The sequence below is a fragment of the Leucopleurus acutus genome, assembly GCF_964270905.1.
Source record: "Leucopleurus acutus genome assembly, chromosome: 1".
NCBI classification, from domain to species: domain Eukaryota; kingdom Metazoa; phylum Chordata; class Mammalia; order Artiodactyla; family Delphinidae; genus Leucopleurus; species Leucopleurus acutus.
Window position 1 is genome coordinate 171,410,660 of NC_139142.1, and position 12,465 is coordinate 171,423,124.

The 12,465-nt window shown below is 52.7% G+C and overlaps 1 protein-coding gene across 4 annotated transcripts in view; it reads left to right on the top strand.

Annotated features, from left to right (window-relative positions):
• Window positions 1–5,835: 5,835 nt before the first annotated feature.
• The window catches only part of RASGRF1 (Ras protein specific guanine nucleotide releasing factor 1), a gene marked incomplete at both ends in the record, with an annotated part of 102,555 nt that continues 95,925 nt past the window's right edge, over window positions 5,836–12,465 (top strand). For 3 of the 4 annotated variants that reach the window (XM_082844023.1, XM_082844024.1, XM_082844022.1), the window contains one exon: window positions 6,152–6,427. In XM_082844023.1, coding sequence (XP_082700149.1) covers window positions 6,152–6,427 — 276 coding nt within the window. Of the gene's footprint in view, window positions 6,428–12,465 lie in introns of all 4 variants that reach the window. The other variant, XM_082844021.1, reaches the window with a different exon arrangement.

Sequence of the window (12,465 nt, forward strand, 5' to 3'; positions counted from 1 at the left end):
TACATGAAAAATATAAACGCAACTGAAAAAAATATATATTAACAAGAAATTCCCAAAAGGAATGTAAATAATTATAAACATTAAAAAAGTCTAACCTCACAGCAATTTAAAAAATGAAAACCAATACAAGAAAGGAATATCATTTCTGTTCTTTCAAAACAGGCAAATATTTAGGAGATGGATAATATCAATATCCAGGATTGACAAAGAAATGGAGAAATGGACAGTCTCATCCCTAGGGACAGCCATGTGAAGAATAAAAGCTCTCTTTGGAAATCTACTAACAGGTACTAATGTTTCAAACATATGCTCTTTTAACCTAGAAATGTCACTTTCAGGAATTTAGCCTAAGGGAGGGAAATGTATATACAAAGATATTAATTGCAGCATTATTCCAAAAACTATGACTTGAAAACAACCTAAACGCCCAATCATAAAGACTCTGTTGATGACAATTTGTAGTAATATGAGAAGATGTCCTCACATACTGTTAAGTAGAGAGTAAGAGAGAGATTGAGATTATAAAATAGCGTGTGTTATAGAAGCCTATTGTGGTAAATATATTAGCAAAGAGAAAAGTCAAGGACATTAAATAGCAAAAAAAAAAAAAAAAAATCAATGGAGGAGTTATCTCTTTATTTTCTACAATGCCTTAATACTTTACAAAAAGCCTGCATTACACTTATAATCTGATGGTATAATATGGCTATTTTCACTGGCCAGAAAGTAAAGGTATAAACCCCTGACATCTGCATGTGGATCCTGGGGCAAAGCTAACCAATTAAGCCCAAAGCTGGAGTAGTGAGCCCCTACCCACAAAGCTTCCATTTCCAAAAGTCCTCTGACTCCACAAACTTAATGCTTCATCGTTTTAAGTGATGTGAAGGCTACATTTTTCTTTCAGAGTATGTTGTCAAAAAACCAAAGGTTCTCTAAATGTTACACACACACCTTACATACGCCTCTCACGTGCACATCACACCACTCAGATATTTCCACACACACAACAGACACACACGCACACACCGCCCGGAGATCCTCGCTTCCCAGGGCCTAAAGGCAGGTCAGACCCACACAACACCCATGTCAACAAATGCCCAAGCTGACCTCTAGTCTGAAGGCTGGCGGAAATCCCCCCATGAAGACTTCTTAGGATTTCCTAACCATTTAAGTCACCACAGAGCACTGAGTAGAGTTCCCTGGGTTATACAGTAGGTTCTCATTAGTTATCTATTTTATACATAGTAGTGTATATATGTCGATCCCAATCTCCCAATTCATCCATAGCTGATTCAATTTGCAGCGCGGCAGAAACTAACACAACACTGTAAAGCAACTATACGCCAATAAAAGTTAAAAAGAGAAAAAAGACTTAATAGGAATTTGGACTAAGTGATGTCCTTGTCATTAGCTGGCCATTTCTAAATGCAGATATCAAACCCACCAAAATACTCCTTAATCCTCCTTCTTGTTTCCTTATCTGCAGAGACCTCAGCCCAGAGAGCTGGAAGTTGGGAGACCCAGAGAGGAAAGTCCTCTGGGATGAGCTCTGGTCGAGCAGTCAGGACACCCCATCACAGCTCCTCCCTGTAAGACTCTGCGAACGTTGCTTCCACTCTTTTTTTTTAAGCATTTACAAATATTTACTACATACTGGGCCGTAAGACAAGTCTCGAGAAATATCCAGGAAATGATATTACATCCACATTTATAGATGTGTACAAAGCTATGATTCAGGGGAAAAACAAGCTAACCCTATCAGTAACAGGTAGCACTTGGCCTATGATGATCAGTTTGTTTCATTTTTAAATTAATTTTTATTGGAGTATAGTTTCTTTACAATGTCGTGTTAGTTTCTGCTGTACAGCAAAGTGAATCAGCTATACATGTACATATATCCCCTCTTTTTTAGATTTCCTTCCCATTTAGGTCGCCACAGAGCACTGAGTAGAGTTCGCTGTACTATACTGTAGGTTCTCATTAGTTATCTATTTTACACATAGTATCAATAGTGTATATATGTCAATCCCAATCTCTCAGTTCCTCCCACTCCCCCCTCCCTCCTTGGTAACCATAGGTTTGTTCTCTACGTCTGTGTCTCTACATCTGTTTTGCAAATAGGTTCATCTGTACCATTTTTCTAGATTCCACATACATACGTTAATGTACGGTATTTGTTTTTCTCTTTCTGACTTACTTCACTCTGTATGACAGACTCTAGGTCCATCCACGTCTCTACAAATGACCCAATTTCGTTCCTTTCTACGGCTGAGTAATATTCCATTGTATATAGGTACCACATCTTTATCCATTCCTCTGTTGATGGACATTTAGGTTGCTGCCATGTCCTGGCTATTGTAAATAGTGCTGCAATGAACATTGTGATGAGCATGTGTCTTTTTTAAAAATTATATTTTATTTATTTTTGTTTTTGGCTGCATTGGGTCTTCATTGCTGCGTGCGGGCTTTTTTCTGGTTGCAGCGAGTGGGGATTACTCTTCATTGCTGTGCATGGGCTTCTCATTGTGGTGGCTTCTCTTGTTGCGGAGCACAGGCTCTAGGCACACGGGCTTCAGTAGTTGTGGCTCACGGGCTCAGTATCTGTGGCACATGGGCTTAGTTGCTCCGCAGCATGTGGGATTTCCCGGACCAGAGCTTGAACCCGTGTCCCCTGCATTGGCAGGCGGATTCTTAACCACTGCGCCACCAGGGAAGCCCCACATGTGTCTTTTTGAATTATGGTTTTCTCTGGGTATATGCCCAGCAATGGGATTGCTGGGTCATATGGTAGTTCTATTTTTAGTTTTCTAAGGAACCTCCATACTATTCCCCATAGTGGCTGTATCAATTTACGTTCCCACCAACAGTGCAGGAGGGTTCCCTTTTCTCCACACCCTCTCTAGCATTTATTGTTTGTAGATTTTTTTGATGATGGCCATTCTGACCGGTATGAGGTGATCCCTCATTGTAGTTTTGATTTGCATTTCTTTAATAATTAGTGATGTTAAGCATCTTTTCATGTGTTGTCCAGGACCAGATGGCTTCCACTCTCCAGCCTCAGTTTCTCCATCTGTGAAATGGGGTTATTAACCCTTGTCCAAAAGCCTTATTGGGAGGATGCAGTGAAACAAGGCAAAGCCCGGATGCACTTTGTGATGCTCACATGGACCTCTTCTCCACCTTCGGGGAAGAGTTGGTCTCTGGCCTGGTAGACAACACACATGATAGCTAGACGTGCCCACCTCTGCCCGCTATGGCAAGACATGCCTACCTGCTTCCTGGCACCCCCACCCCAACACAAGCTGGAGCCAGCCTGGTAAACGATGTCTCCTTAACCAACTCCCCTGAGGGCCTTCCAAGGGCCCTCTGGCTGGAGACCAGGGGAATGACCAGAGGGCCCATTCACAGGCTCTGCTCAGGTTTCTGCTGACAGAGATTGGAGAGAAAGCAATATGAATGGAGCTCAGATGGACATAATCAAAGTGCCAGGGCTGCTGTCCCCTCCTCTCTCTGACCTGGATACTTTGAGCCAAGCCCAACCACCCAGCGTGGCCCGACCCACCAGGAATTCCTGGAGTTCCCACCAGGAACTCCAAAACCAGCAAGAGGGGGCCATTTGGCCGACTCAGTGCCAGCCGTGGGGAGGGAGGAGGTTGAGAGGGGATTTTCTTCATCCAAGCTTCAGATGCGTGGTTCTCAGCCTTGGCTGTGCGTTCGAATCACCTGGGGAGCCTTCTAAGTACTGATGCCCATGTCCCACCCTCAGAGGTTCTGACTTACCCATCTGGGGTGCAGCCTGAACAAAGATATTTAACAAACCTTTCCAGGGGCTCTAAGTGCACCAAGGTTGAGGCCCACGGAAGTGGATTCAGTTCTTTTCCTGATTTACACCTCTTCCCCAAACCCAGGGGAAAATGGTTTCCCTCCTGCCAAGGGCCCCATACAGAAGGAACCCTTGGGCTGGTCTAAGCTCCAGAAAGCAGGGACTGTGTTTTGTTTATCACCATGTCCCCAGTGGCCCAGCCTAAGCCCTGGCACAGACTAGGGGCTCAGTGAACACTGGTGGGATGAGGTGTATGTAACTGAATGAGTGAAGTAATGAAGGAATTCCAGTGGGGACAGGCTACCAAGTTCAAATCCCGCCCCTGCCACTTTCCAGCTGAGTGACTCTGCACAAGTCACTCAACCCCTCCACACCTCCGTTTCCCGTTTCTGTACGATGGAGCTGATGAGGGGTCGGGGGGGGGGGAGGGGTGGACACTACTCCATAGAATTGCGTGAGGATTAAACAACTTAGCGGATCTGAAGCACTCAGAACAGTGTCCCTTCCCTGACGCTTCCTTGGCCTCTGTATCAGGCTTCCTAATAGAAAAGTTTACACGAAGAGAGCCTGGATTAGGAACCTCACTTCTGGAAACTCTGCTTCCATAAAGAGGGCAAAAGAGAAGTAAAGGTGGTCACAGTATAGGGACCTTCTTGGGAAAATCGAGACTAAATAAAGAAGCTTAGCCATCTCCCTTCTTTGCTTTCATTATTCGCGAAGAAAAATCAGCCTCACCGCGTCCTTAGACAGTTCCCAAGCCCGGAGCGTGGGAACCGAGAGGGAAGAGTAAGGTTAACACTGTCAATCTCTCCCTCGGAACTGTCCCCACCTAAAAAAGGCAGACTTGCACCATCGTGCCCAGGACCGGGGCAGGTCCAGTTCAGCCACAGCCGGGTGTCTCTCCGTGGACTTCCCTGGGCCTTCCCAGGGCTACCTGATTCCCAGGCCCTTCCCTCGCTCCAGACCAGGGTGTGTGCATGTTGCCCGTGGGGGAGGAGGGGGCCCCGCAGGTTCTGAAAAATGGTGTCCTTTCTTCCTTCCTCTTGAGGGCTACGCGGCCGCCTATCCTCGCTGCAAACAGGCCAGGCCGGGCTGGGCGCCGCTCCCGGCCCGAGCGAGGCCGCTGCCCTCTGCGGCAGACGGCGGTGCGCGCTCCCCGCTCCAGCGCCCCGGCTGCCCGGCGGCCCGCGCGCCCTCCCGGTGCAGCGGGCGGGCGCTGTGACGTTCTCGGATAAATGCCGTGTAACTGTGTAGGCGAATGGGAGCTAAAAATAAGAACGGAAAATCTATCATTAAGGTATCATTGCGCCAGCGCAGCTATTTGAAGGCTCCCATGGTCCCTGGCGCCTGCGTTTGAAGCCCGCCTTCAGGCTTTGGAGGGTATTTGCAGAAAACTCCCAGCAGCGGCTCGCCGGCCAGACCTCAGGGCGCAGGGGGTGGCGCCCGTAATTATGGCAACACTCAAAATAAAATAAAATAAACGCTCACCTCCCCCTCCACATCTCCGTCTGTATTGTCCTTAGGTCGCTGGGGAAGCCACCAGAAGTGGGGCTGGATGCTGAAATGAATGTGACCTGGCCGATTACGCAAATATTAGAACTGAAAGCTCTTTCAGCTCTGTTTCGCCATCCACCTTCCTCCATCCACCACGGATTAGAAAAATAAAGTACCAGGAGGAAGCCTTTGGAGGAGAAAATGACAAATGGGACTTAACCCCAGGTCTACAGTGCGCCGCGGCGGGGCGCAAAGACGCAAACTCCCGGGATGGCGAGCCTCTGGTGTTCCACTGGGTTAAACGAAAATTGATCCGATTTGCTTTTTAACACCCGAAGGGGAGAAGAGGATATCAGGGGAGGGAGGACAGGATTTGTTTATGCGTGTGCGTCTGTGTGTCCGGGGAGGGGGAGGAGGCGCCAAGGTGCAGCCTGCGCGCGGCTCTGCGCCTCGGCGGGCTGCGTGCGTGTGTCCCTGTCCGCGCTGCTAAAGCGGGCTCTTCGAGGGATCGGCGTCACATGACTCCGCCTGCCCCTCGCCAGCGCGCAGCTCGCCAGTCCCTCAGTTTGCCCGCGCCAGGGGAGGGTCGGGAAGCATCTCCAGGGCCCGGGGGCTCTGTGAAGCGGGGAAGAGGTTCTGGAGGGGAATGGTACATCTGGATTCCAGCAGCCGCGGCTCGGCGCCAGATCCCGGACTGTAGAAATTTGGGGGGAGGGGAGAGCGAGAAGGAGCGAGCGAGCGCCTGAGAGAGGCAGCGCGCCGCACGGACAGGGGCTGCCGGGTGCCGCGCGGAGAAAATGTAAGCGCGTGGAGTCTAGCTGGCCTCCGAGCACCATGCAGAAGGGGATCCGGCTGAACGATGGCCACGTCGCGTCCCTGGGACTGCTGGCGCGCAAGGACGGCACGCGCAAGGGCTACCTGAGCAAGCGGAGTTCGGACAACACAAAATGGCAAACCAAGTGGTTCGCGCTGCTGCAGAACCTGCTCTTCTACTTCGAGAGCGACTCGAGCTCGCGGCCCTCGGGGCTCTACCTGCTGGAGGGCTGCGTCTGCGACCGCGCGCCCTCCCCCAAGCCTACGCTCTCGGCCAAGGAGCCTCTGGAGAAACAGGTGAGGCCAGCGCCGCTTCTGACCTCCCAGCGCCCGGGCCGCGGCCCTCGGGGCGCAGGCCCTTCCGCCGGCCGAAGGCGCCCGAACTTTAGTCCCTCTACTCGGCGCCCTCGGCGAGAAGGGAGGGTTGGCCTAAGCGGGCGGTGACCCCGCGGTGGCCAGAGGGGGCAGGGACTGCGGACAGGGAGCGGGTGTGGGCTGCGGCTGCCCTTCACCCGGCGAGCTCGGTGGGAGGCGGGCGCAGAGCGGGCGAGACGCGGAGACGCGGAGGGGGATGAGGCGCGGAGAGAGATGGGCTCCCGCGGGAGACGTAAGCAATGAATGTAGACCCACATCCAGCCAGAAATGGTGCTCCCACCTCCGCTCCCACCCGGGAGAGCCCCGGACCGGGGAGGTGTAATTCCCCGCGCTTAGGCACGGGAAGGGCGAGACGGAGGCGTGCGAGCGCCGCGGCCCCTACCTCACCGCGGCTGGGAGCGAAGAGGAGCCTGCGCTCTCTCTGCCAAGTTGGGAGGCTGCGAGGCCGCAGGGGTCGGTTAGGTGCCATCGACCGGTGGCGCACTCCCAGCCGGCCCCGGGCGCAAGCGACAAACCGAAGGGTTCCAGGGACCTTTCTGATGCGCCGGGGCTGGCGCCAGGGCCGCTGCGGAGGCCGCGGGACAAGTGGGCGCATCTCTCCTCCTCCGCCCCCTGCGCCTCCGCCACCGCCGCAGTCGCGGCTCTAGCGCTGCTCTAGCGTTTCCGGAGTTGCGAGGCTAAAAGGCCAGGCTCGGATCTACCGGGGGGCCTGGGCGGGGCGCGGGTGTGCCTTTGGTGTGGAGGGATGGATTAGCACCTGCGGGTGCCGAGTGAGAGCACCAGACAGCGCGAGTGCAATTTTTAAGCTTGATGCACTCTCCAAAGGCATCTAGTCTGTCCCCCTCCTCTGGGAAGGTAAAGTCAAAGATAGTGGATGCTAAAATGTCACCGCTGGGAGGACCTGCGATCCATGGGGACCCAACCAGCCGGTTGAGGTCACTGAGGCCAAAAGAGAGAAATTTACTTGCCCAGTGTCATGCCAGGAGTTGAGGCCACCTTAAGGTTCTGAGAAGATAACCGGGGGCTCAAAAGCCATTACTGCAGGCAGACTGGTGGTGATTGAATTGGCTGAAATAAAAGCATCCTTGAAGTCGCCCTCCTAATGGTCGAGACAGTTCTGAGCTCAGTCCCCACAGCACATCTCTTCCTTCCCTGCCCTCAGCCCAGAGGTACTGTGAGGTGATTTCGAAGGCTGAGAAAGGTGGACAGGAATATTTGAGGGTGGGTCTCTGGGGATGGCAAGCCGTGTGGCAGGTAGGGGCTCCCAGATGGCGAAGCAAAGCAAAGAGTAGGCAGCTTCTTAAGCTAAAGGCACAAATGGGGCCTGGAAGACACCAGGGAGACCCAGACCCAGGCTAGGCCAGAGACGCCCTCTCAGCCCTTGATAACCTGCCCTTTGCCAGCCTTCCAGAACATTATCAACACTTGTTGGCCAAAGTCCACCTGTACTACCAGTGGCCTGTAGCGCCAACTGGCGCCCATCCTCGGCCCCCTACCCCAGAGCACAGAGCTGAGCTCCCGGGCAGGCAGGGAGAGAGGGCTGAAGGAAGCTGAGTTGTTGGGCACACAGTGTGTGCTCTCAGCCCCTTGGACGCAAAGCCAGAAACAGGCCTGAGACTGAATCACAGCTCTGCAACTTCCTGTCTGTGTGACCTCAGTTAACACACTAAACTTCTCTGAGCCGCTGTTTTGTAAACGAAATGGAAGTAATAACACCTATATTTCTGGGGTTTTGAGAACACAAACAATATGTATGGAAGTGTGCTCACAGTCCATTTTAGTTTGACATGATAAATGTTAATTGAATCTGAATTATACCCACCTGGACAAGGAATAGAGGTCTGACATAAAATGTTGAAGCTGAAAGGAACCTCAGAGAGATTGTACAGCCCACTCCCATTTTACAGACAGGGAAACTGAAGAGCAGATTGGGAAGAAATTACCTACCTGTTTCTGATTCAGTGGCAGAGTCAGACCTAGAATTCACCCAATGTCTAAGAATTCCTGAAAATGAGATCTTAACGTTGATTCCAGATCATTGACCTCTTGGCTCGGGTGTTGAATCTTGCTAGCAGTGGATTATGGGAGGGACAGGAGTGCAAAACCACTTGACCATGTGCACATGTGGTCTGAGCCGTTTCCCCAGAACACCAACAGTCAGAGGTCCTCAAATGTGGTCACAAGAGTAGCCCTCCTGGCACAAGAGAACAGAAGAGGGTTGGGGATAATAGGGGATGGTCTGGTGCTGCCCAGCTCAGGTGCAAATTTCTGTTAAAGATGTGTGCTTGTTTCGTACACTTATAGAGATGTTCCATTTGACTCCAGACCGAGAGTTTGGCTCGTATGGAAAAGTAGATCCCGTTCCTTTGGTCTGCACGTGTCTATAAAAACTTCTCTCTTTTTCTTTTCTAAACCTTTGAGTAAAATTGACGGCCTCTGCAGCTGCTCCATGTTTCTCCTTGAGGGGGAGCCCCCGTAGCACCCACAGAGCACCCTCATGAGAGGCCCAGCTCCAAGCCATTCTGTGACTGGCTTTGCCTTGTAAACCGCAGGAAACCTTGATTCAAAACCTGCTGGGCATGTGGCAGAGAACCCATGTTAGGAGGCCTCAAAGAGGCTCTCAGTTTGGACTGGCCAACATCTAGTGAAGACTTGGTTTTAGCAGGATGTCATTTTTATCCAGGCCTGAGCAGGCAGCTTCCATCTGGAGGGGCCAGAGATGGTTTCTCAAGAAATAGAAACCAGGTCTTGGCTGGGAACCACCCGAATGACAGGGATGAGTCAGGGACAAAGCACACAGTATGTGCTCAGGAGATACTAATTGAGCTGAACTTACTGGTGTCGCTTGTTAATTCCACATTTCATGTCCTGAGGACTGACTGTGTGCCAGTCCAGGCCCAGCGTGGGGTCATAGGCCCAGGAAGCTGGATGTCACAGTCCCCGGCCCCCAGGGAAGATGAACACAGATAAAGATGGTACCTTACACCGCGAAGAGGCTCTAATGGGATAGGATGCTCACCTTACACTGTGAAGATGCTCTAATAGGAAGGGCTCTCAGGGTGCTCTGGGAGCCCAGGCCCGTCCGAACGTGATGTGCTACCCTCTGGCTGCTTCTACACTGCTCTGACGGCGTCTGTGGTAGCTCTGGCCTGGAATCCCAAGGCCTCTTGAGATCGGAGGGGCACGGCCGCGCTCCTGTGCTGACTGACGGTTGCAAGCGCCCCTCCACACGCTGGCCTGAGCCCTGCTTGCTCAGCCCTGACCTCCTCCCCTCTGACCCTACAGCCCACACACTGAAGGCCCAGAGGCCCTGGACTTCGAATTTGGGTTCAGAGATTGACCCTTGGGGTCCTTGCCCTGCTTAGGCAGGGAGTCACCCCACACTGGCTTTTCCCACCCTCACTCCCAGCCCCCCGAAACAGAGCTTCCAGACCCAGCTTCTCAGTGGTGGACTTGACCAAACCAACCCCAGCACTCCCCTTACCGCCCTCCCCACCCGCCCGCCCAGACTCTTCCTGATTCCTGTAAAACAGAAGGGACACAGATCCCTTCAGCCGGAACCTCAGCACTGATGTGGGCAGAGGCTCCGGAAGCTGGCGGTGCCCATTAGCACCTGTTATCCACCCAGTGGGTGGCTTTCCCTGGAGACAAGAGGAAGTCCCTCTCCTGGTCCTCATTCACAGGACACATTTCTGGTTGGCCTGGTGGATACCTGTTCACAACAGCCCTAAAGCCATGAGTGTGCCCGGTTTACAGATGAGGAAACAATCTCACCAGCGCCACCCAGCAAGGCAGCCACTGAAAGGCTCTCTGGCTTTCTGTGCAGCTGCGCTGTCTTCACCACAAAGCCTGCCTGCCTGTTGCTGTAGCACGTTCAGCCCTCTGGGCCAATCAGAAAAACACAAACGTGAATGTAGGGGAGTAAGTGTACTCGAAAAGCAACCCCCCCCCCCCAGACACAGGGACACAGGGACGTCATGCACACACGTGGTACCAGCAACTCAGCCCACGATCCTTGCACTTATGGAAGGGCCAGCAGGGCTGCTCCACGGTTGCAGACCAGGCCCAGCCCAGCAGGTGTGGGACCCCAGGGGTAAGTGTGTGGGGTGCCCATCTCCCCACCCCAGCCCCCAGATATTTCTAGCACTGAAATGAGGTTGAAGCAGCTCAGTAATGACACCTGAATTGGGACAAGGAAGTACCAGGTCCCTGCCCCTCTGCTTGGCGACAGTGGGATGAAGGTCAGAAGCAGACTGTACACACACAAGCCTACACTAAAATCTCACTGCCATTTGTGCGTGCCGTAAACATTTTGGCTCTCGGTGTGAAGCCCATGCTGGGTCTTGTGGATACAGAGAAAAATCAAACTTAATCCTTGTCTTCAAAGGGCTCACGGTGGAGTAGGGCACTCTCCCTAGACTCACTCCCACAGTAAACACCAAGTGCGAGGAATTCTCCGTGCGAAGGAGTCCGGACTCTCTCCCTGCCCCTGCCTTGGTTCAGGAGCTCACAGTGTCAGGGCTGGTGTGCTGAACTCGCTCACATGGTCCCATCTCGCCCCACGCCAGTCCCCTGCCACACAGCAAGCCACCAGAGTGAGCTTCTAAAGGGCACACCTGACCATGTGCTAAGCCACTGAAAGTGTCACTGGCTCTCACTGCCTTGAGGAAAAAATGCAGATTCTCCAACATGACCTGGAGGACCCAGCGGGCTCCGGCCTCTGCCTGCCTTGCTAACTCTGCCCCATCCTCCCATCCCCCTCCTTCCTCACCCTACACCTGCCTCCTCTTTCCCACCTCAAGGCTTCTGCAGCAGCTGCTCCCTGTGCCTGGAATGATCCCCGACTCCCCCCAGCCTTTAGTGACCAACTTCTCCTCCTCCTAAGACCTCCCTTTAGGTCTTAGGCTAAAAGTCACCTCCTGAGGGCCTCCCCTCACCGCAGGAGCTAGAGGGGCCCCAGGTCCTCCATCACAGGCAGGAACAACCCTCTCTCCTTCATCCACATCGCTCATCAGGTTGGGATTAATTGATGTATTTGGCTGGTGGTTTGTGAAGGGTCTTCCTTCCCCTTAGAAGTAAGGGTCAGAGTGCATGTTTTACGTACAATACCTCCCCTAATCGTCCCAACAGCCCTGTGAGGTTATACCTGGTAACCCATTTTTGAGATGACCAAACTGAGGCTCAGAGATGGTAAGCAACTTGTTCAAGGTCACGGAGAGCATATGTGGCAAAGCTGGCATGTGAACCCAGGTCTACCTGACTCTAAGACCTGAGCTCTCCAGGCACAAGCACAGCATAAAGACTTGGGCTGAGGGACTGTGTGAGTTTACCATCCTCTGCCGAGATAAATGAAAAATGAGGGAGAGAGAGAATTAGCAGCAAGCGGAATGATGCCACTGCCTCTCTGGTGACATCTGTGAAGCAGCTTTTGTTTCTGCTTGGGTTGGAACCTTGCACCTCGAATCCCAGGAGTCAAGGATAAACACCCCAAGGCAGGCATCCACACCCTGCAGTCCCGTTTCCCTGGAATCCGTGGGAGCCTGGAGCCGGCGCCCATGTGTACAGAGCCAAGAACAGGACTCAGCCCCCGATGTTTATGCAGGAGAGTTGGTGACGCGTGCACTTGAGGGGGGCCCAGAACACTGCCAACGCCCAAACACCTCCGTAAAGGCGGCTGTCGTGCAGGGAGCAGCTGGGAGCCTCGGACTCCCCCACTGCCCATCATCCGCTGCTCGGAGAGGAGGGCGCAGCCTCGACTCCCAGCTCATTCACTGAGGGGTTTCTCTGTCTCTGGCAATGACGCAGCCTTAGGTAAAAGTTGTGGGTTTCGAGCCACACAGACTGGCTTTGGATCCTGGCTCTGTCACCTCCTACCTAGGGAAGGTCTTATTGCTCTCTGAGCGTCAGTTTCCCCATCTGTGCGGCGGAAACCGTAACACAGCCTCCCCGGCAGCCCTGTT